The sequence below is a fragment of the Gossypium hirsutum genome, chromosome D06 (genome assembly GCF_007990345.1).
Source record: "Gossypium hirsutum isolate 1008001.06 chromosome D06, Gossypium_hirsutum_v2.1, whole genome shotgun sequence".
Lineage (NCBI taxonomy): Eukaryota > Viridiplantae > Streptophyta > Magnoliopsida > Malvales > Malvaceae > Gossypium > Gossypium hirsutum.
In genome coordinates, this window is record NC_053442.1 from 63,455,986 (window position 1) to 63,481,592 (window position 25,607).

General features: G+C 33.3%; 2 protein-coding genes and 1 non-coding gene across 3 annotated transcripts; all 3 read left to right on the top strand.

Moving 5' to 3' along the window:
- The first annotated feature begins 209 nt into the window (after nt 1-209).
- LOC107962399 (berberine bridge enzyme-like 8) lies at nt 210-2,083 on the top strand. Its single transcript, XM_016898782.2, has one exon. It carries the CDS (start codon nt 210-212, stop codon nt 1,899-1,901), a length of 1,692 nt encoding a protein of 563 aa, XP_016754271.2. The 3' UTR covers nt 1,902-2,083.
- Nucleotides 2,084-11,403: 9,320 nt separating this feature from the next.
- LOC121218957 (small nucleolar RNA R71) lies at nt 11,404-11,510 on the top strand. Its single transcript, XR_005915438.1, has one exon. It is a non-coding gene; the product is annotated as a small nucleolar RNA R71 (small nucleolar RNA).
- Nucleotides 11,511-18,410: 6,900 nt separating this feature from the next.
- On the top strand, nt 18,411-20,089 carry LOC107963218 (berberine bridge enzyme-like 7). The gene has a single exon (XM_016899784.2). It carries the CDS (start codon nt 18,411-18,413, stop codon nt 20,013-20,015), a length of 1,605 nt encoding a protein of 534 aa, XP_016755273.2. The 3' UTR covers nt 20,016-20,089.
- Nucleotides 20,090-25,607: the final 5,518 nt, after the last annotated feature.

Sequence of the window (25,607 nt, forward strand, 5' to 3'; positions counted from 1 at the left end):
TTAGCATATACGTGAGCATGACATGTGATGGAATATATATAAGCAAGATTATTGTTAATGGCTTTATCGCCAACACTAACACACACAGTTGACATTTTTACGTAATATTATGAATGTCAAAACGCCAAACATTTACGTTCCATACTTGAAATCTTCTAGGTCAAACTATTCGGTCTTGACCTATCTTTTTAAATAATTTATTTAGTATAATGCCTTACAAGTTGATTACACCCAAAAAAAACTTCCCTATAAATTCCTTAAATCTTCTCACTTCAACACAAAACAATTCAACAAAATTCATCAACATGGCAATTTCATGGCCTCTTGTTGTTTCACTTCTTCTTTCAATTTCATCCCTTGCAACTTCTGCTTCAAATTCTGATTCAGTCCATGAAGCTTTTGTTCAATGTCTTTTAGACAATTCACATCCATCTCACCCTATTAGTGAAGCCATTTTCACACCTCAAAGCCCGTCATATGCCACAGTCTTACAATCCTACATTCGAAACCTTCGATTTAATGAGACCTACACACCGAAACCCTTCCTTATCCTCACTGCATTACACCAATCCCATATCCAAGCCGCCATTATTTGTGCCAAAAAGGGCAACATTCAAATGAAAATCCGAAGTGGTGGACATGATTATGATGGTTTATCATATGTTGCCACTGTTCCTTTCTTTGTCCTTGACATGTTCAACCTTCGATCCATTGATATAGATATGGAAACCGAGACTGTTTGGGTTCAAAGTGGAGCAATTCTTGGTGAACTTTATTATAGAATCTCTGAGTTGAGCAAAACACATGGTTTCCCAGCTGGTGTTTGTCCTACAGTGGGTGTAGGAGGTCATTTTACTGGAGGTGGCTATGGTAATATGATGAGAAAATATGGTTTAACAGTTGATAACATCGTGGATGCTTATTTCATTGATGTTAATGGTAGAATTCATGATAGAAAATCAATGGGGGAAGATCTTTTTTGGGCTATTAGAGGTGGTGGAGCAGCTAGTTTTGGTGTGGTCCTTGCATATAAAATTAAGTTGGTCCGTGTACCTGAAATAATTACTGTTTTTCGGGTTGAGAAAACATTGGAAGATAATGCCACTGCCATTGTTGATCAATGGCAACATGTTGCATCTAAACTCCCTAAAGAACTCTTCGTTAGGCTCGTCATTGACGTCGTAAATAGTAGTACTCGTACCGGTGGAAGTACCGTTAGGGTTTCATTCATTTCCTTGTTCTTAGGAGATTCCAAGACACTTGTTTCAATCATGAACGAGAACTTGCCTTTACTTGGTTTATCTCAATCGGATTGCATCGAAACAAGCTGGATTCGATCGGTTCTTTTTTGGACCAACATCACCATCGATAGCCCAACCGATGTTTTATTGAACCGAACCCCGTCGTTGAGTTATCTCAAAAGGAAATCAGACTACGTAAAACAACCGATCCCGAAGACGGTATTGGAAGGTATTTGGGAAAAAATGATCGAACTACAGCCAGCGCAAATGATATTCAATCCATACGGTGGGAGAATGGCTGAGATTGCGTCCACAGCGACTCCATTTCCACACAGAGCTGGCAATTTATGGAAGATTCAATACTTAGCGAATTGGAACCAAGGTGGGGCTGAAACAGCCCAGCGTTACATAGAGTTGACAAGGAAGCTTCATAGGTACATGACACCCTTTGTGTCCAAGAATCCAAGGGAGGCATTTCTTAATTATAGAGACATTGATTTGGGTGTCAATCATAATGATAGAGGAAGCTATTTGGAAGGGAGGGTTTATGGGATCAAATATTTTAAGGGTAATTTTAATAGGTTGGTCCATATTAAGACTAAGTTTGATCCTACTAATTTCTTTAGAAATGAACAAAGCATTCCTACTCTTCCCTATTAAGAGAAGACAGATATAATTATTAATGTTTATTCATTTTAAGTTTTAGTTCAATTAGTTTCATTGTTGTTGTAATAATTAGAAAAATATGAACTCAAATGTATTGAAGCATGTTTTTCTTTCAATTTAAAGCTTGTTGAACATATGTTTGTATTTTTTAAGATATAATAATAGATTCAATGTGTAATTAATAAATTTTATTTTATTAGGAATGTGATTTATGGAAACAAGAAATAAATATTTTATTTTGTTAAATACTTCATCAAATTTGTGGCAAATCTTTTATCAAATCCTGAATGAAAACAACATATCATCTATCTTAACTTAAATTTTTTAATTGGGATGATATTTCGAATTAATAAATAGGTTCTAATCATATCTGTTTTTTATACAATGTCTAAAACTATTCATAGCATTTTTCCAACTCATAAATAAAAAGATAATGCACTTCACTGCATTCGAACCCATGTCCTCCAGGGTTAACAATAATGCTTATGTCAATCGAATTAAAACTCAATCAGCTTACAATTTAATATTATAAATAAGAAAACTGATGTTTACATTTTTATATTTTATATTTTATTTTTTACAGGATTTACATGTTTACTTAGATGCTGCAATTATGCAAAATGATTGAACAAAAACAAAAAATAATTTACTCTTTGACCTGCTCAAACAAATACGGCTATATGATGCTTGGGCAGTTAGGTTGCCTTCTTCATGTGGTTAGCCGAGAGGAGTTGAATAACATCAACTCAATCGATTCGGCAACTTAATTGATCTTTTATTTATTTATTTTGCAGTAGGGTGTTGATTTTTGTAGTAGCCTCCCGTTTTAGGGATTTTAATAAAATATTTAATTTGGCAAGAAAAAAATAACTTTATTAATAAAGGTGAAGGCACCATACAAGAGTATTAAAATATAAGGTAAACTAGGGGTGAGCAAAATTTGATTTGATTTAAAAAATTCGATAAAAAAATTAATTTTTGAATTAAATAATTCAAGTTATTTGAGTTAATTAAATTATTCGGATAAACTCGAATAAAAAATTAAAATTCTTGGTTTAACTCGAATATAAATTACACAATTCGAGTTATCCGAAAATCTGAATAAGAAAAGACAAAACTACGTTGTTTTGATAAATGTTTACCTTTTCTAAAGTTAAAAGTCAAAACCATTATATTGTATATGTAGTTAAATAATCTTGTACCTCATCAATTGATTAAATAATCGATTCATGTAAACACAACATTGAGTATAAATAATAGGATTCGTTAGCTCGACTCGACTCGAAAATTTTTTACTCGATTCGGTTCAATTCAAAAAAAATTCAAATTGAGTTTCGTTGCTAAAATATGATTCATCAACTCGATTAACTCAAAATTTTTTGACTAGATTCGACTCGACTCGATCGGATACTCACCCCTAACGTGGAATATTGGAGGCTTTCTTATATTGATTTGCCTTTCATCTGCAACATAAATGGGAAATTTTCAGCTATGGTAGTTGTGCTGTAACTTAATATTATCCATTTGATTATTGAAGGGCATGCTCAAATTATTTTCTATATTATATATAGAGAGAAGGGGATAATATTCGGTTAAATTATGCTATTTCTCTCTGTACTTTGTAAAAGTTATGGATTTAGTCATTGTACTTTAATCTGATCAATTTTAGTCATTGTACTTTTCGAATTTTGAAAATTTTAGTCCTACCCCAAACAATGGTTGTTAAATCTGTTTGTTTAAATCTAATTACTAGTCCTGTACAATATGTATAGTTGTAGATTTAATCCATATTTTTCAATTAGATCATTCTGAGTCTCAAATTTTGAAATTTCAATCTTGTCGCAAATGACAGTGGTTAATCCATAAACTGAATTTTAGTGAGTGATATGTGGAAATAACAAGCAGACATGGCATTACACGTGATAATATGTTTGGCCCATCAGATTTTAGAAATAACAAAACTTAACTTAATGAATTTAACAATTATCATTTAGTGATGACTAAAACTTTAAAATTTGAAAAGCACAAGAACTAAATCAACAACTTTCACAAAATATATAAACTAATAGCAGAATTAAACCATAATATATTGATACTTGTCTGAATGTGAGTCAAAGCTTAAGTTATCTTACTTTGTTCGGATGTATGTGTTGGATACGATTGTAAATGGACACAAGTGCAAGTGTATATGTTGATTTTTTAAAAAATATTTTTTTCCTTATATTTCAAAGGTGCTTTAAGGATATGCCTTCATACACATATAAGTGTACTGATTTTGAAGAAATTATTTTATGGACCCTTCCCACCGCACTATTCATGGTCCTTTCCAATAATTTAATGACATTTTAGCAAAATTTTCATGTCATTAACACATAATTTTGGAAGTTTTTACCTTGAACCCCGAACCTCGAATATTGAACCCTAAACCATGAACTCCAAACCCCGAACCTAAACAACAAACCCTAAACATGAACTCGAGGTTCCAAGTTAGAGGTTAAAGATTCGAGTTTGGGGTTCGGGGTTCGGGGTAAAAAAATTACCATTATTATGTGTCAATGACATGGAAAAAATTGTTGAAATGTCATTAAATAACTGGAAAGGGACCATGAATGATGTGGTGGGAAGGGTCTATAAAATAATTTATCATTGGTTTTGCCTTCTAGTTGCACATTTAGTTACAATTAGCCTTATTTACTAACTGTATAGAAAAGGAGATGCACATTAAAGTTTGGTAACGTAGTTTGGAAATTCCCTATGCATGTTTGGTCTTGCCCAAAGAGTAGCCCACTATAAAGCTATTTGTACAATATTTGATTTAAGTCTAACATGCTCATCGAATTGCAATCTTACTCGTATACATAAACTATATCACTCTCGACTTTCCCCTAGTTGAAAATTGAACAACGAGAACAAATTACAACAATTTTACACTAAAATAGATTTTTCAAGCGAACAGGTTAAGTGCTCTCTCAATCTCGTCCATAAGACTAAAATAAGCCCTCTTTTAAATAAGCATACAATGACTTGTTAAATTATAATTAATGCATATATCTGTCTCATCGAATTCAACTTAATAAAGTCACCAATATGGAATAGATTTAAAGATATCTTCTTGGTATAATGGTTTTGTGAAAATCAAATCTTTTCAAATAAGAAATTTTCGATCACATTAAAAGTCTTCAAACAATTTTTGCTTAACTTAATTTTCACTTTTTTTTTTTTTACTTCTATAAGTTGCAGCTAACACTTTTCAAAGATGTGCTAAAATAAAAAATCTAAAATTTTTCGATCAAAAGATATCACTTAAATATGACAAGTCATCTTAACTTGCAAAATGCAAATTAAGTTGCAACTGGAGTTGCATCTATAACCCATATAATTGTAACTAATAATCTCCTTCCTTGACATTTTTATAAAAACATTGCAGCACATTACACTCCCCCTTAACCAATCAATTCGTCTATGAAACATAACTATGGAATCAACCATTCATGCAAAGATAACAAAAAGCATTAATAATCAAACTCATAGAACCATAGCAAGAGGCCACTTCAAGTAAATGCTTCAAATCCCTGTTACATTTGTAATCTAATATTCTTACTTTTATCTCAAGAAATTTAGTTCCTTTACTAAATTAAAAATGTTAAGTTCAGTTTTTAACATTGTTAAACTTTTTCAGTTAAATTCAAGTTCAACAAATTAGATAGACGAATTTTAACGGTATTAATAATCATACCTAAATTTTGAAATCTAAAAATAGAGAAACTAAATTTTTTTAACTAAAGATAAATAAACTAAATTTCAAATATATAAAAAGTACTACACATTTAGTGGAGCACATATATAGTTGTTTAAAAGTTAAAGTACCAATGTTCAAAGATTACCATTATCCAAAGTCCAATTATTTGGAAAGGTTCCTAAATAAAGAGTAGGGGTGAGCGTTTGATCAAACTGAGTGAAAAAAATTTTGAGTTAATCGAGTTGACGAGTCATATTTTATCATCTTAACTCGATTTGAATTTTTTTTGAATCAAGTCAAGTGAAATGAAATTCGAGTCAAGCTGAATCGAATGAAATTGTTCGAGTTAAATTAAAAAATTAAACATTTCAAATTAAAATCTTGTTACAAAATAATTAATTTCATGTTAGAGCAAATAAATTCGAAACCATATATATTTTAAAACTTTTTCAAAGCAAAATAATAAAAAAATAAGATACTTTAGTATTATAAACTTAAATCATTAATGAACTTATTTAGGTCCCAAAATTATTATTTTAGAAAATTTTTAAATTTTTAACTTTCTTTATATATATTTTTAGATTTTTTTTAAAATTTTATAATTTTTTAAAAATATATATAAAATTTAGAATTTTTATAAATATTTTTAATTTTAAAATTTATTTTGATTTTTTGAAAATTATTTTGAATTTTTTTTTGTAATTTTTGTTGAAAGAGATCAATTTGCTCATTTTTAAAATTGATAGGGACTAAAAGGGTATTTACACCAATCTGTTATTCAAATTATTCGAGTTATTTAAATTTTAAAATTTAACTCGACTCAAACTCGAATTACTTATTCGAGTTGACTCAAGTAATTTAAATAACTCGATTTGATTAACTCAAAATTTAAATTTTTTTTTATTTTTTTCAAATTAAATCGAATTTTAGTGAATTGCACGGCCAAAAAGGTTATATAACAAACGTCAATTATCAAGGCTTGCAAAAGAGTTGGGTTTGGATCATTAGCTAAAAATTTGCAAAGGATCCTCGGAATCCACCATTAATTCGATATAAAAAGTTTAGATGTGGAATTTATATTTACTTATTACTATAGAAACATTTATGTTACCCAACAGAAATAAATCGGATTTCTTTATTTTTTAAATGTGAAAAATAAAATAAATATAATTAAATCAAAATTAAATTTTTGAGTATAATTATATCAAATCAACATTCACATATCAAAAGCACATTGTATCGATATATATTTTTAGATTTAGTCCGTTCTCTATACATTAAAAAGAAATGAATGCAGATGCCGCATGGGAAGAGCATGCACACAAGGTGATGCGGTCGTTGAAAGCACCAAAAATATCCTATCCCTAATAAATAATGAAAAAGAATAGTAAAAGGGAAGTAGGGTCAAATTCTTAGGGACTGGATTTGCACAATATCTTATTCCGTGAAATCCCGGCAGAATCTTGCCCAAGAAAACCTGCGTGCTTGGAAAAAAATAAAAAGAACAGAATTAAAGGTTTGGATCTGGAAATGAAAAATAAAATAAAAAAGAATTAAGAATATTGAATCGAAAATTCGAGTAATTAAAAATAGAGTTGAGAGAAAGAAAATTCTTATGGGAGATTCCAGCCTCCAGTTGTCTCGTTCTGCCTTGGGTTCAATCCTCGGCTTTTAGATGATCCTTCCCAAACCGAATAACCCAGTTATAGTGGAAGAGGACACCTACGACTACCAGCTCCAATGATTTAGACTTACGATTTAGTGGAACCTGACTCTAGCCAACAATCGCTTCTGTGGGATTGTCTTATGCTAGATCAATGCTTCTCAATGGAGAATCCCACGCCATTTTGTCCCTTGGGCTCGCCAACCTCTGACACAGTAAGCTAACGAACCAACTGTGCAACCTTCCCAAAACATACAAAGCGGTCACCTTTGCATACATTGAAAAGCTTACTTCTTAAGGGACATGGATGGAAGCGTCAGCCCCGTAGTGTAGAGAAACGATGAATACTCAACGAGGAGGCTAAGTACGGACTTTAAGCCTCAAGAACCCTTTTTAGGGAATATCGACAACTTTCGGCTAGATGGGTTTAGTGGCTCATGGTTGTGGTGGAAAAGAAAATAAATAAAATAAAATAAAAATAGAGATTTTATTGAAAGGAAATATGAGAGGAACAAAAGCCTAGACTTTTGGGGAGAGAGTGTTTACAGAAAAAGATGGGTCTCTTTTGAGTCACTTCACCCCCTATTTATAGTGCTAGGGGAGATAGTCTAATCCTATTTAAACTCCCAAAAGATAAATACATTTAATTGAAGATAAATAAAGATAAATAAAATAAAATCCTAAAATTAAATAATCCTTAATAATTAGCTTAATATTAATTATCCTAATATAATTAAAATAGAATCTGATAGAATAAAATATCTTCTTTTTGCATTTCAACCCTTGTTTTCTCCATGCTTGCACTTTTGGTACCAATTTTTCCTTGTGTTGCATGTGGGCCCATTTTATCTCTAAATTCACGCTTTTGGCCCGTAATTTTTCTTTTGCCTCAAATTTAATCCCTATGAGATAAAAGATCATAAATAGCTCAAATTAGCAGGATCATACTCAGAATAAATACATAATTAACACATAAAAATATGTTATTTTAGAGTGTTATCAAATTCTCCCCTACTTAGCCCATGCTTGCCCTCAAGTATGGTTCCTATCTACTGTGAAAGTTAGATTCTGCCATAAAAGAAATACCACTCCAAAGTTGTATAAAAAGCAGTCAAAAATGCATATGAAAAATAAAGAGAACCCTAAGCTTGCTTTAAGTAAAACAGAAAAAGTTTTCCAACTAATACACAAAAATTAGAATCGACTTGAATTATTTCATGAAAATTAGGTAAATTATCAAACCTACCAAGACACCCTATTTGTTTCCTCCTTTAGTCCCCAAATAACTTTTTTTTATATGAGGACTTTAGAGAAAACAAATAATCAAGTGTCAAAAATAAGTTTCAGTAATTACCTTAATAGTCATGAACATATTTTAGCATGCAAATATATTAAGTATCCACTTTGTATTAAACTTGATCAATTTTATGAAAAGCAAGATAAAGTTAACTCTATGAATCACAATTATTTTTAGCCTAATAAGAATAAAACAGTGGAGATGGCATCAGTTATGGAAAATCTTTAATTTCCTCAGAAAACAAGAATCATGCTTGTAGGTCAAACAGTAAGCAATTCTTGGTAAAAATCTTTGGCATGAAAAGAGGCAGGAGATTCTAAAATAAATATGGACAAAATGGAGCCTCAACTAGTAACACCAGCCAAATATAATCATAGCAACAGCAACAACAACCAAAATCACAGCAGAAAATTATAGTAATAACGAAGAGTACCTCCCCCTACTGAAAGCACATTGTCCTCAATGTGGACGAAAAGAAATAAATAGTTAGAAAAGTTTAGAAAACTACCCGTGTTGTTACTGTCGATTTCATATGATGGCAATGAGTTCGGCTAGTTGCTGGCCAAAGGTTTCAAGTCGGGCTTCAATGCGCTTTAAGCGTTGCTCAACGGTTTTCTTCGCATTTTAGCTCTGTTTTATCTAAGAAAAAGCAGAAAATTTTATTAATATTCAAATAAGTAATAAATAATAAAATAAAATAAAATAATAAATAAAGTAAAGAAACTAAAATAAATAAAAAATAAAAATTGGGTTGCCTTCCAACAAGCTCTTGTTTAACGTCATTAGCTCGATGTCGTTATTGGTTCTATGGTGGTTCCAAATGGATTTTCTCAATCGTGTGGGCTTGAAAGTTCTCATAAAATGACCGCTGGCCATTGACTATAAACCACTTTCCAGATTCTTCACTCTCTATTTCAATCACTCTATGTGTGAACACTTCAACAACAATAAAAGGTCATTGCCATCGTGATCGAAACTTACCTGGGAATAACTTTAACACGGAGTTATAAAGTAAAAATTTTTGTCCTACCGAAAAATGCTTCTGAGCTATTCTCTTATCATGAAACAACTTTGTCTTGTCTTTATAAATGCGAGCATTCTCGTAGGCATCATTGCGAATTTCTTCTAACTCTGGTACCTGTATAACAGAAGGTAACAGGTTAGTATTTAGAGATAATAACTCATTAACAAATTTAAATTCATCAAGTTCAGAATTATCTCCAAAATTGACTCAAAATTCTCTTCCACTAAAGAGTTAATTATGTCGATACAATTTACACTCAAGATTTTTCTTGGATGGCTAATGGCGTTGTAGACATTAAACTTTACGATCTCCCCATCAAACTCCATCGTGAGAGTTCCACTTCGAACGTCGATCCTAGTACTAGCTGTACTAAGGAACGGTCAACCCAGCAGGAGATCTGAAGATCCAGGATTGCTATCCTCCTCCATTTTGATCACATAAAAATCTGTAGGGAAAATAAGCTCGTTAACTTTTACCAAAACATCCTTAAGGACTCCTTCTGGATGCACAACAGACCTGTCCGCCAATTGAATGATAACACCTATTTTTGTCAAAAACCCGCGTTAAATGATTCATAAATCGAATACAACATTACATTTATAGAAGCCTCTAGATCACACATAGCCTTCTTAATTCCGAGATGGCCTATTTTGCATGGTATTGCAAACATGCTCCTATCCTTGCATTTTCCTGGCATTTTCCGCTATAACAATGCAGATACATTCTCACCAACATTCACCCTTTCATTACCTATTAATTTTCGCTTGTTGGTGTAAAGCTCTTTAAGAAATTTAGCATACCGCGGTATTTTCTTGATGGCATCCAACAGCAGAATGTTGATCTTGACATTTCTAAATGTTTCGAGGATTTCCTTGTCCTCTTTACCTCTTCGACACTGGTTGAATCGTTCTAAAAATGGAGGTTGAGTTTTAGGCAATGGAGGCTTCGGTCAAACCTGCTCTTCTTTTTTGGGTTTTTTGGGCAATTTCTTGGCCAAGATTCCTGTCAAGAATCAATTCCAGTACCTTTCAGCTTCGCAACGTTACTACATTTGCATTTTGTCTAGGGTTTGGTTCTGTTTGTGACGACAGCTTCCTTTGAGAGGTCAATTTCTCGATCGATGTGGTCAACTCTCTGATGGACGCCTCGATTTTTTGTTGGATATCCTTCATCTCTTTTTGGAAATTAAGAGTTTTCTGTTGAAAATCAAGAACATTAGTTGCTAACTTATTGACCATGGTTTCTAGAAAATTACCTGAACCTTGCAGCTGTTGCGAAAACTGATTTTCGTATGGCTAGTTATTTCGTGGATTGGACCCATAACTTAAGTTAGGATGGTCCCTCCACCTTGGGTTGTAGGTATTAGCGTAGGGGTCGTATCGCCTTTGTGGCGGCCTAAGGAAATTTCCCACAGCATCTAGATGGGCCGTGGTATCATCATACAAACTGGGACATGCATCAGTTGCATAATCAGGTGTAGCACATATTCCGCATAACCGGACTGTCTTCGCTTTTTCTGCAATAAGAGAGTTCATCATATTAGTAAGTCTATCAACTTTATCCTTTAATGTTGAATTACTTAGCTGGTGAACCCTTCTAGGGGGTTCAGTATTGGCTCGAAACTGTTGAGAATTTACAGCCATCGTGGAGATCAAGTCTCTTGCTTGTTGGGGAGTCATGTTGACCAATGCTCCTCCACTAGCGGCATTTACCATATTCATCTCCATGGGCTTCAAACCTTCGTAAAAATATTGGAAGAAAGATTGCTCCGTTATACCATGTTGTGGGCAACTTGCACACAACTTCTTAAACCGCTCCTAATAATCGTAAAGGGACTCAGCTTCTTTTTGCCTTATTCCAACGATCTCTCTTCTTAGTTCAGTTGCTTGAGACACTGGAAAAAACCTGTTCAGAAACAAACGAGATAAATCATCCCAAGTTGTAATAGATCCCGATGGTAAATAAAATAACCATTCCTTAGCGGGATTTGCTAGGGAGAAAGGGAAAGCATGCAATTCAATCTAATCCAAGGGAAAGCACGCAATTTAATCTGATCCTCAGTTACCCCCTGAGGTTTCATGCTAAGACAAACCATATGAAACTCTTTCAGATGCTTGTGGGGATTTTCATTTTGCAACACGAAAAGTTGGCAGTAACTGGATTAAACCTGACTTCAACTCAAAATCAGTATCCATAGTAGGATACGCGATGCACAACGGCGGTTGGTCTGTCGGAGCTTCAGCCAGTTGTCAAATCGTTTGAGCCATTGGTTGGTGTGCTAGATTCGGGTTTTTATTAACCCTAGTGTTAAGCACTTCTTCTAGTCAGTCGACTTCTACTTTTTTTCTTTCAAGTGTTCAAGTAGGGTTTTCGTTAACCCAAGACTCAGCTTTGTCGTCGGCTTCGATTTCTGGCGGTGGGTTACTTTGAGTTCCAACCACCGCTGACTACTTTTTTCATAACTTTGTCTCCTTACGATTGGCTCTAGCAGTCTTCTCAATTTCTGAATCGAACGCAAGAGTACCTGGAGCAGATCTGGTCATAAGAAACAAAAAAACAAGATTAGTACGTTGCCAGTCCTAGGCAAATGCGCCAAAATTTGATGCGGTCATTGAAAGCACCAAAAATATCCTATCCCTAATAAATAATGAAAAAGAATAGTAAAAGGGAAGTAGGGTCAAATCCTCAGGGACTGGATTTGCACAATTTCTTGTTCCGTGAAATCCCGATAGAATCTTGCCCAAGAAAACCTTCGTGCCTGGAAAAAAATAAAAAGAACAGAATTAAAGGTTTGGATCTGGAAATGAAAAATAAAATAAAAACAGAATTAAGAATATTGAATCGAAAATTCGAGTAATTAAAAATAGAGATGAGATAAAGAAAATTCTTATGGGAGATTCCAGCCTCCAGTTGTCTCGTTCCGCCTTGGGTTCAATCCTCGATTTTAGATGATCCTTCCCAAACTGAATAAGCCAGTTATAGTGGAAGAGGACGCCTACGACCACTAGCTCTAAGGATTTAGACTTACAATTTAGTGGAACCTGACTCTAGCCAACAATCGCTTCTGTGGTATTGTCTTATGCTAGATCAACGCTTCTCAATGGTGAATCCCACGCCATTTTGTCTCTTGGGCTCGCCAACCTCTCATGCAGTAAGCTAACGAACCGACTGTGCAACCTTCCCAAAACATACAAAGCGGTCGCCTTTGCGTACGTTGAAAAGCTTACTTATTAAGGGACATGGACGGAAGCATCAGCCCCGTAGTGCGGAGAAATGATGAATACTCAGCGATGAGGCTAAGTACGGACTCTAAGCCTCAAGAACCCTTTTTGAGGAATATCGACAACTTTTGGCTAGATGGGTTTAGTGGCTCATGGTTGTGGTGGAAAAGAAAATAAATAAAATAAAAATAGAAATTTTATTGAACGGAAATATGAGAAGAACAAAAGCCTAGACTTTTGGGGAGAGAGTGTTTACAGAAAAAGATGGATCTTTTTTGAGTCACTTCACCCCCTATTTATAGTGCTAGGGGAGATAGTCTAATCCTTCTTAAATTCCTAAAAGATAAATACATTTAATTGAAGATAAATAAAGATAAATAAAATAAAATCCTAAAATTAAATAATCCTTAATAATTATCTTAATATTAATTATCCTAATATAATTAAAATAGAATATGATAGAATAAAATCTCTTCTTTTTGCATTTCAACCCTTGTGTCCTCCATGCTAGCACTTTTGGCACCAACTTTTCCTTGTGTCGCATATTGGCCCATTTTATCTCTAAATTCACGCTTTTGGCCCTTAATTTTACTTTTGCCTCAAATTTAATCCCTATGAGATACAAGATCATAAAAAGATCAAATTAGCAGGATCATTGTAATAGCCAATTTTGGATGACTCGATACAGATAATACATAAAACCAAAATAATAAGTCCCATTAATTTCCATTTACATCTAAAACCCATACCCAAATACATAGCCCAAATCATTTTAAGCTAAACTAGACTAACCCAAAAGACCCAACTAAAACCCAAACCCATTAAGCCTAGCCCAGCAAACCAACTCAGCACAAATCCCAACCCGATTGCAGAAACCCTAGCAACAAACTACTTCAAGCGCCGCAGCCACCAAGGCCTTCCTCCGCTCGTGCTGAGCCTTTGCCCTTGCATGCACCTTCGTACTCTCCACGCCACAGCGCCTCCGTACGGCCGTACCTCCAGCACGCAGACAAAGAAACAACAAAAAAGAAAGAAACAAAAATAACATAAAAGAGGACTTTGTATTTTTTTCTTGGGATTTTTCTTCTGTATTTTCGGCTATATAAGCCAAGATTCGAGCACTGTATTTTTTTACGGAGATTTTATAATGAAAAATACAAAAGCAAAACAAAGGTGATTTTTTTCTCTTTGATTCAGTTCTTAAGTTTTTCTTTTCGATTTTTTTCCATCGATACTTTGATTCTTTTTCTTTGTTCGTTTACTCATTAAGAAAAGAGAAACTAAGGGAGGATGGTTTACCTGTGTATTAAAGCCTCGAATCCCTATCTTCTCTGCCGTAATCGGAGTCCAGACGGGGACGACGAGGTGTGTGGCGGCGCCACCTACGAGTAGAGAAGGGGGCTAGGGTCGGAACCCTAGCAGAGAAATACTCAACTTTTTTTTATTTTTAGGTCCACAACTGTTTTTTTAGAGAATTTAGTTTAAATAGTGCCATCATACTGCACCGTTTTGAGCAAGGGCTCATAAGCGTTGAAACGACGCCGTTTAGGCTATAGCCCGCGCGTGACCCGACCCGAGGGGGAGGATCCGCGCGTTTTGTCCCAGGGGTCAATTTGCGCGAATGGTCCTCTCTCTTTTAAGGTGTGTTCAAATCAGTTTTTGCCATTTTTTTTATTTTTTGCCCTGCATTTTTTTTTGGTTTCATTTTGGCCCAGGTTGAAATGCTGCGTTTTGGAGGGATGGGAATATTTCCTATTTCAGTCCCCCATGTTATTCGCGCATTGCACATTGGCCCTTATTTGGCTTTATTTATGTTTGTTCCCTAGAAATTCTATTTTAGTTGCAATTTAATCCCTTTCGTATTTTCTTCATCAATTAATTTAATAATATTACTATTATTTATTAATCATATTATTATTTGTATTATTATTAAAATTTTCATCCATATGTAATGCTTATTTAAATTAATATGTGTACATTATGTTATGAATTTCGATTTTCTTCCAAAAAATGCATTTAAATACTATTATTTATATAGTGTTTATTTTATTAACTTTATTTTGAATCTATCATGAACTCATATATATTTATTTTAAAATTTAGTGCTTATAATTTATTGACTATCATTTCTTCTCTTGTTTTCAATATGTCTTTTAAGGTTGATTATTAATGCCTCTGATTTTTGAATGTTGTATGATGTGAGACGATTGCTATTATGCGTATTGTGTTGCTTGTTCCTATTATTTGATTATTTGTCATTTATTAGTATACATTGTGGCTTATGAATTATTATTTTGCGTCATCCATTTTCAATCCACCACACTTTATTCGTTTAAAAGGGTATATCTAATATCGTTTAAATATCAAAATCATTTCATTTAAAAGTTTTCAAGATAACGCAATGTTCGGTATTTGGGATCTTCGAAAGAATTGGGCCCTAACGTATTGGGTTCCAATTTTCCTCGTTGAGTCTAAATAATTGAGAATATTCGCTAATCAAAACGTAAATAAAAAGCTCCCTCTCGGGAATTTGATACGTTGTGTCCTAATGTATTGGACATGACATGTTGATTTTTCTTGAGACGAAGATTTTTCTGAAAATAAAGGCAATATTCGATACTTGGGAATTTTGTGAAATCGAACCCTAACTTACTGGGTTTTGATTTTCTCATTTGACCTAAATAATCAGATATCCTTCTCAAAATGCATAGGTTTTAAAAGTTAAAAGAAAAACTTAATTTTTGAGGATTTGAAATGTTGCACTCTAACTTACTGAGTGTAACAATTTAATTCTTTGAAATAACTGAGCCTTATCATCCAATTTATTTTATTCAAGATAAAAGGATCGTATTTTAAAATCTTTTCAAAATTTCGACACTAAGACATTAAACAATCGATTCGGTACTAATTTTGGGCGTTACGAGGGTGCTAACCCTTCCTCGTGCGTAACCGACTCTCGAACCAGTTTTCTCAAATCTCGTAGACCAAAATCGTTTTAAGGTGTACCGATCACACCCCAATAAAGGATCGGTGGCGACTCCAATTTTTTTTTAGTTGACAGCTAAATTTTTTGTTTTTCAAAAAAGTGGTCTCGACAATCATACTCAGAATAAATACATAATTAATACATAAAAATACGTTATTCTAGAGTGTTATCACAAGGCCAAGCTTAGCTTGGTGGTAAGTAGAACTGATCATGGGTCGGGTCAGGCTGATGCAAAATTTTAAGCTTGTTTATTAGGTTTGGGTCCAACCTGGCCTGAAAATGAACTTAAAATTCTGCCAAGCTCAATCCAAATTAAAAAGGCTAAATCGAGCTCGACCTAGCCCACCCGTATTATTATTTTTAGATTATAATTTCTATAAAAAATAAATTTTAAAAAATATAATACATGAAATACACAAAAAGATTAAAATAAATGTTTCCCAACAAATTGAAAATACATTTTAAAAAAATTTTATACTTAAATAACACTAAGATAGTTTCAACTTAACAAGCAAATGCTTCTAAAATAGTAACAAAATTAACAATAAAATAAGAGTTATACAATATCCAAACAGTAACAACAAAATAAAAGTAATATAAAAGCGAAATGGCAGCAAAATAACAACATAAAAGAAAGTTTAGGTTAATTCAGGTCGGGCTGGGCTGGGCTAGGCTAGACCAAAAAATTTTACCCGAAGCCTGATCAATTTAGAAAGCGGGTCTTATTTTTCAAGCAGGTCTTCAGACCTAGATAGAGAACTTGACCCAATTGCAAGGCTTAGAGTAATTTTCTCGGTGTTTAGAGATATAATTATTGAATCAAATTGCTATGTTGTAATCTGTAAATTTACCTATGATACACTCAGTATTTTAATTCGTTGAAATTTGTTTATACTCATAGATCAGTCTATAGGCTTGTCGATTCTCTTAGCTGCATGGGTTTACTTGACGTAAATGATGTTCGATTTGGTGTGGACTACCCAAACGACAGCGGATATTATTTGAATTGTTGAATGAAATTGCAGTTTTCGACCTTTGTTGATGAGTTGATTCTCAAGCAAATCCAGCCAAATGCTCTTATTTAACTTAGCTTGTAGCAAATTAAAGCTCTTGATGTGTCCCTATTCCTTTGTCATATCATATATAGAATCCGATTTCTCTTCTTTGGAAAGCTCGCTCATTCTCTACCAGTACCTTTCTAAGCGGAGAACCCAATATATACTTCGTTGAAATTTGTTTCAAGTGTTTGAGATTTAATCTTGAAATTTGATTCTAAGGGCCTTCCATAAATTTAATATTGAAATTTGATTGTGGAAATAAAAATAACATTTCGGATCAGTTCAAGATTAAAGTCATGAAAATTTTCTTATTAAAATTGTATCTTAAAGATTAAATTGGATATCATCATTCAAGATCAAGTCATGAAGGATTTTGAATCCAAATTGTATTGAAAAATAATAATCTAAAAACCCTCTACTTTAAGAGTATGATTAGAGAGTGAAGTAGACTACTTCATCGATTCAAAACTATGTTGTCAGGAGTCGAATTTAAATTATAAATTTTTTAAAGAACTAAAAATGTAAATTCATTATTGTAATAATGTAGAATTTTACAATTTTTTAAACTATAAATTTTACAATTGTACCATTAATTAACTTAAAAACCCTTCATTTTCTAAAAGGACTAAATGGATATTTTTGGTGGGGAGTACAGCCCTCCTCTAGCTTTGTCCTTGTCTTGTGAAAACACTTGGATCAAGAGTATGGTTGTCCATGGGTCAAGTCAAGTCGAGCCAGGTGAAAAAATTTAGGCACGATTTTTAGGCTCAGGTCCAGCCCAAAAAATGGGTATAAAATTTTGCTCAAACTTGGTTCGAAAAAAATGCTAAAATCCGAGTCCAGCTTGGCTTGTCCGTATTAAAATTTTTTCTATTATTTTTTATATAAAAATAAATTTAAAAATATAATATATCAAATACACTAAAAACATTAACATAAATGGAATTTTTAAAAAAAATATACTTAAGTAACACTAAGATTGATGCAACTTAGCAAGCAAATACCTCTAAAATAGTAGCAAATTTAATAATAAAATAAAATTTATACAATATTCAAAAAATAACAACAAAATAATAGCAATATGATAGCAAAACAATAAAATAATAATAATAAGCAACCGTATTTTTTTTCAAATTCGAGTAGAGTCCGGGCTAAAAAAAGCTTACTCGAGATGTAGTCTGTTTAAAAAACATGCCTTATTTTTTTGTCCAAGCCCTTTTTCGAGTCTATATTTTGCACAAACCCTCTCACTTCTCGAGTAGACCACCTATCCTGACCAATGGACAAGTATAATTGAGAGAGATTGTAACTTAAATGTTTCCTAAAGAATAATTATTTATCTTCGAATTTTATTATTCATATTTCACAAAAAAAAAAGGTTAAAATGATATAAACATGTAATATGCTAAAGAGTTAAATAAATTAAGTATTCTAGATTTGGCTTCATTTGGAAAATTGATCCTCTAAGCCTCTACTCTTTATATAAACACCATTGTAAATTCTTTGAAAACAAAAATGAACTCTTCAAGTTCTAAATTATTCATTCTTTCAACATCTTTCCTATTATCAATTTCATCCATAACGTCAAATTCAGTTCTTGATAATTTCCTCCAATGTCTTCCAATACATTCCAACACTTCAAATCCAATTACAAATTCTATATACGTTCCCAACAATTCCTCCTTTCAATATTTATACGAATTGCGTGCAAATAACCTTAGAATCATATCATCTTCCACAATATCAAAACCTTTGGCTATTTTAACTGCCCGACATGCCTCTCATGTCCAAGCTGCTGTCATTTGTGCCAAGATCCATAGTATCCAATTAAGAATCCGAAGTGGCGGCCATGATTACGAAGGCTTATCGTACGTATCCGACATCCCGTTTGTCATCCTCGATTTGTTCAATCTTCGGTCGATAAAGATCAATATCACAAGCGAGACGGCGTGGGTTCAAGCCGGGGCGACGACGGGGGAACTTTATTATAAGATAGCTGAGAAAAGTAAAGTCCATGGATTCCCATCAGGAGTTTGTACTACGCTTGGCATCGGTGGACACTTTACCGGAGGTGGATATGGGAATATGATACGAAAATACGGACTTTCAATCGATAATGTAATCGATGCTTGTTTAATCGATGTCAACGGTACGATACATAACCGTAAATCAATGGGAGAAGACGTGTTTTGGGCTATCCGAGGAGGTGGTGGAACTAGCTTTGGTGTTATCCTTTCATGGAAGATCAAATTGGTTCATGTTCCCCGTAAGGTCACTGTTTTCAAAGTGCAAAGGACATTGGACCAAGGTGCTACGGATATTGCATATAGTTGGCAACATATTGCACCTAAGCTGCCTAAATATTTGTTTATAAGGCTTCAACCTGAACCGATAACAATTGGCAATGGAAACAAAACAATTCGAGTTTCTTTCATTGGCCAATTCCTTGGAAGAAGTAGAAAACTTATGAATCTGATGAACGAGGAATTCCCCGAATTGCGTTTACAACAAAATGATTGTATCGAAATGAGTTGGGTCGAATCGACCCTTTTTTGGGCCGGGTTTACCAATGGGACCTCCATTGATGTATTGCTTAATCGTGTGGTGGAGAATAAAGTGTTCTTCAAGACCAAATCTGATTACTACAAAAATGTGATTCCCAAACAAGGACTGGTGATGTTATGGGAAATGTTGATGGACATAGGGAACATTTTCGTGCAACTAAACCCTCACGGTGGACGAATGGACGAGATTTCAGAGACTGAAACGGCGGTTCATCAGAGAGGTGGGTACCTTTTTAAGGTCCAATATACAGTTTACTGGTCGGAGTCCGATGGAGGGATCGGTGCAGCCAAGCGGTACGTTGAAATGTCGAGGAGATTGTACGGTGCAATGGCTCAATATGCGAGTAGTGACCCTAGGGAGGCGTTTCTTAACTATAGAGATCTTGATATTGGTTGCAATGAAAGCAATGATACGGATTTTGGTGTTGCGGAGGTTTATGGGACTAAGTATTTTAACAATAATTTCATGAGATTGGCTCGTGTGAAAGCCATGGTAGACCCTGAGAATTTCTTCAAAAATGAACAAAGCATTCCACCGTTGCCATCATCTCATTGAGGTGCTTAGTTCTCACATGAACCTATAGAATCAGTTGAAACGAAATTTAATTTTCTGAATTTTCTTAACTTCTTTGGCCATATGCATGAATCGACTTCTTTCCTTTTACTTTTTGTCATTGTTACTAAAACCAATTTGTTGGTACTTTGGAACAAGAGGAGGGATCGAGATTAAATTATATATTTTTATAGGAATTAAAATGTACTTTTCCATTTGTATTGGTTTATATTATTATGGGTTTCAAAAGAACTAATTCAAAATTCTAGCATTTGGGAGGGGGGTTAAACTATAATTTTATCATATATTAACTTAGGATTTTATAAACTTTTCGATTCTAAAAAAGGAATTTTTCATTTTAGGGGCAAGGGTCCCTACAAGCCCCTCCTTTCGCCCTTTATTGCTAGGAGTGATGGTTATCAATCCCGAACATGAATTGTAAAACTGAAAATATTTAAAAAAACGTATTCAAAATGTTACCTTTAATTTTTTTAAAAAACAATCTCAATATAGGTTCTGATCATATCTACTCTTTTTAACATAATGCCTAGAACTACCCATAGCTCCTCTCTAACCTATAAATAGGAGGATAATGTGTTTCATTGCACTCAGACCCACATCCTCTTGCATTAAAAACTATTCTTATACCAATCGAACTAAGACTCAATCGGCTTAGCTTTTATTTTTTAGGTTGCAAGGACATGGATTATTTAATGGAGCAAACTTCATTGTTCAATTTCTGAATTTGAAGGATTGAGATTTTTTTCTATTGAGAATAAATATTTTAAAACCTTTTCCATTTTATATGTATTATAATTCCTTGCCTTAATGTTTGTATCTTGAGCCTTTATTTGATTTTAATATATTCAATCTAGTATACATGTCTCAAATTATGAACATAATCGATTGAATTATCTAATTAATCATACAATTGAATCAGAATTTGTTCACCCTTAATTCATATACACATCTCTCAAATTAAGGATGTATTTGATTGAATTATCTAATTAATCTTAAAAATTACAAATAATTATTTAACCTTTTAACATTCTAGTGCAAGAAATATACTTGAGAGATCGATCAATTTAAAGAAACGATAAGACTGCATTAAGAAGTTCCTCTTTCTTTGATATAAAAACTCAAATCAAAATAATTAATGCTAATTTTATACTTCATAAAAACATAAGAATGTAGAAAGATAATAATTCAGTTTCAGTAGCGATTGATTTAAAATCACGAAATTTAGTCGATCAAGAAATAAATTAAGCTAAGGATTGAAGAATAAATTTCATTTAGTAAATTTTATATATGTTTCTTTTTGCATTCTTCAAAATTTTATTTCAATATTTATAATGCTAGCATATTTCCCACCCCCAATGCTAATGCAGAACTAACAGATATCATATATGTATATGACATACATGCTTTTTATAACAGATTCACCATGCTTAGCAAATAACAAATTATAATTACATAATACAGATCAAACCTAGCATAAACCTTATTAATCATGCGTAAATAACTCGTATTTACCACTAACAGAACATCAGAAATGAGCTTATATTAGTAGTTGAACCTAAACATGTCCTTAGTCTAATTGGAAATGTGCAAACCGATTGAAAGACTAATATGTTGTCTACCAAGTCCAATTGGGAAGATGCTTTGTCTTGGCCATCGGAGCGAATGACTCCAGAAGATAGAGATATAGACATGACCGGCTGGACTGACAGTACATTAGTCTGGACCCAAGAAGAATAAAACCTGAATCTATTTATAGATTTATTTACTAGTGACGTTCATAGTATGAGATACCTAAATCTTGAGCGGATGATAGATTACGTATGTGTGATTCGTACACTTTAATGTAATTAAAAACCTTAGTTCGAATAGATAAGGAATCAAAAGCTGTTGCGTTGGGTGTATGACTTCTGTAGTATGTAACATCATTCACAATAGTGGAATTCATAGCCCGAGACATGGGTAAATGATATCCTCTCATTGGAATTTCATGGTTGATGAAAAGTGAATATGGCCACGGGTCGTTCGTCTCTGTGATAGATGACTTGATTACTATTTGATAGTAATTGACTTTTCATGAAAGAATATATAATGGTTACCATGAGATAAAATAGGATCATATTGGCAGAACGAATATTACCCCCAAAATATTAATGATACCCTATGAAGGTAACACACTTATGACAAGGTTAGTGGACAAACACTGATCGAGTTGCTTTCATAATGGTATGCTGCTGGGAAGAGTTCAGACACGATATTATAGTGGAATAACTTTGTGACCAAATAAGTTTATAATTAATAGGCGAAAATGGAAAAATGGGAAACATTTGGAGATGATTATGGTTTTCTCAAAGATGAAAATGAAAATGGAGAAATAGAATCATTTGGAAATGAATGTGGTTTTCTCCTAAATGAAAATGACCTGAAAAATGAATTTATGTTTTTCAAATTAAATGAAGTTCAAAAATGAAAATAAATCATTTGGTCATTGTTGACACCATTTTTTTGGAGAAAATGAGGTCGACTTAGATTTTAAAAAAGAAAACGAAAATGGGAGTCGCCACCAATCCTTTTTTGATGAGGTGTGATCGATCACCTCTTAAAACGATTGTTTTTAATAATCGATCTAGATTTATTAAAACAATGCTTTTGGTCTGTGAAATTCAGAGAAATAGGTTCGGGAGTCGGTTACGCACGAGTAAGGGTTAGCACCCTCGATACGCCCAAAATTGGTACCTAGTTGATTAATTAATGTCTTAGTGTCGAAGATTGAAAACTCGAAAAGATTTCAAAAAATACGATCCCTCTTTATAGTGTTACTTTAAGATTACTTGAGCAAATCAAAATGGGAAATGCCTCCTTATCTCGAAGTAACAAGATGTCACATCCAGTAAGTTAGGACACGACACCTCGTATTTTTGAGAGTAAGCTTGCCTTTTATTTTTTATTTAAACCTTATTTGTTTTAATTTTAAAAGGATATTCGATTATTTAGGACCAACGCGAGAAAAATCGAAGCTCAGTAAGTTAGAACACGATTTCTTGAATTTTCTAAATACGGAATATTGCCTTTATTTTCAAAATTTTACCCTTTTGAATTTTGAATACGAATTAATAGAATATTTAAAAACCAAATGCGTGCAATTTTGATTATATTTGAAAAGAAATTGTTTAAAATGGAAAGGGTGTCGTACACGACCTATAATTGATATACAACATACATTTAAAATCCTTAACATAATATGCATCATAAATATACACATAGCATTGATACTAATAAATCGAAATGCATGAATAATAATGTAAGAAACAATATAACAATAACATTAATATGATAACAAAACAAATACAATCCTAATGAGTCTAGATTTGAAAACATTTGAAGATAAATGAATAATTAAGAGAATGAGATTGCAATAATAATAGCAAAATAAAATAAAATAAACAAGACAAAAATTTTAAAAAAAATTATTAATGAATGAACAAATAAAATAAAGCTAACATAAATTTAACCAATAATTGAAAATAGATTAATAAATAATATTAAATAGAATATTAAATAAACTTGTTTTGTTTTTTTTAAATAATAATAATAAGTAAACTAGCTAGGGACACAGTCGTAAACAAACTGAAATTTGGGGGTCAAAATCGTAAATAAAATAAAGGTTGCCAGGGACAAAAATAGAGCGCTCTGAAAATTCCAGGGAGCAGATGAGCAAATATGACAGGCACCTTATGGCAGCATTTTAACCTAGGGTCGGCATAAGGTTCAAGGACCGAATTGAAACGCCAGCAAAATTTGCAATCCAAATTAAAAAACTAAAAAAAATTGATTGCGCCACGTTGTCAAAGTGGAGGGACTGCATGCGCAAAAAACCCATTTGTGAAAACGCGCGGATCCCCCTGGAGCGGGTCGGGTCGCGCGTGGGTAGATGCTAAAACGACGTCGTTTTGGCGCCTGAAACCATGGCTCAAAACGACATCGTATGGTCCCTCTATAAATGTCAAAAAAATTAACAAAAAAAATTCTTTCAGCCTTTTTTTAAAAAAAACAAAAAAAAAACTCTATATTCTCCCCTCTCTCAACAGCCCCCACATCCAGCCATAGGTTCCCCTGGCCTCCATCGCGCCGCCGCCGTGGCCAGTGGGGGGCGTTGCGCAAAATGGGCCTTTCGGCCTTTGCTTCGCAGCGCCCTCGAAGGTTAGGCCTTCTCAACCCGAGAGACCGAAAGAAAAGGTCCCTAGACCCCTCCCTTATTCGACTCCGACGACGGCGAATGGGGACTCCGACGCCGGGCTTACAGGCTGATTCAGGTAAGTTTCTTCCCTTCCTTTTTTATTTGTTAAAACATTTGTAAAGAAATAAAGAAATAAATAAATAATAGATGATTAAAAAGAAAAAAGTAAGCGAAAGATAAAATAATAAAATCTCAACCTTTTTCAACTTCTATTCTGTTTTTTTTATTTTTTAGTATGTGTAAAAAATGTACAATGAGCATATCTTAGCTTTTATAGCCCTATTACAACTGTTCATTTTCATCTTTTTTGTTTTTTGCTCTTTATTTCTTTGTATTCTCCTGTTGCTTGCATTCATTCTTCTCTGCAGGTGTCAGACGAGGCCGACGGCGGTGGCAGGGTGCGTGCATGAGGGAGCCTGGCAGCATGCGGCGCTTGGAGGCTTGGGGGCTAGGGTTTGCTGCTGCTGAATATTTTTGTTGTGGGCTGTGGTTGATTTGGGCCTAGGGTATTTTATTTGGGCTGGTTTAGTAATGGGCTTTAGTTTGGGTACTAGGCCCGGGTCAAAAATTGGTCTGTACAGTCATAATTAACAGTTGAATGAAGAAATATTAGATATATTTTGTTATAAATTCTTTTACGGTAAAGTTTTATGATTTTAACGAAATTAAAATTGGGTTAAGAAAATTATTTAATTAGAAATATATTAAAGTTCATTTTAGGAAATAGAAAAACTAATATTGGGTTGGATCAAATTATAAAGTATTGGGTTAAAAGCCTGAAAAATACTTGTAATTGGACCCGATATGGAGAGGCCCACAAGCCCCTCATGTTAAAGAGGTGGACGACAGACCCTAGTAACATTAACTAAGGTTACCGCCCCCTATACTCTTATTAGATTAGGAGTTTGTTTTTCTAGTTGAAATAAGCTTTTACGATGCAACAAATATCATTATTTTGCTATTTACCCTATAAATAAATGACACTAGTAGGGCTATTTACCCAACTTTCAAATATCATTATTTTGCTTGAAAATAGAGACACTTTTATTCTTTAAGAATTAAATATATTTTCCGGAATAGCAATTCTATCAGTTTCTATTTGAGAAGAGAATTTTCATTTTCACATTAAAGAAAAGAAAATTATTTCTAGTTTTGTGTTTGATTTGAATCTTTCAAACTCACACTCGAAGCAGTTCGTGGTACAAGAATAGAGAAAAATATTGTTTGGTTGAAAGTCGAGAATGACAAGGATCATTCTATCGAAAAACACAAGTGCAAATTTGGTCTAGTGTTTATTGCTATATATATCATAAACCGAGTCGATTTTCAAAATTTTTATT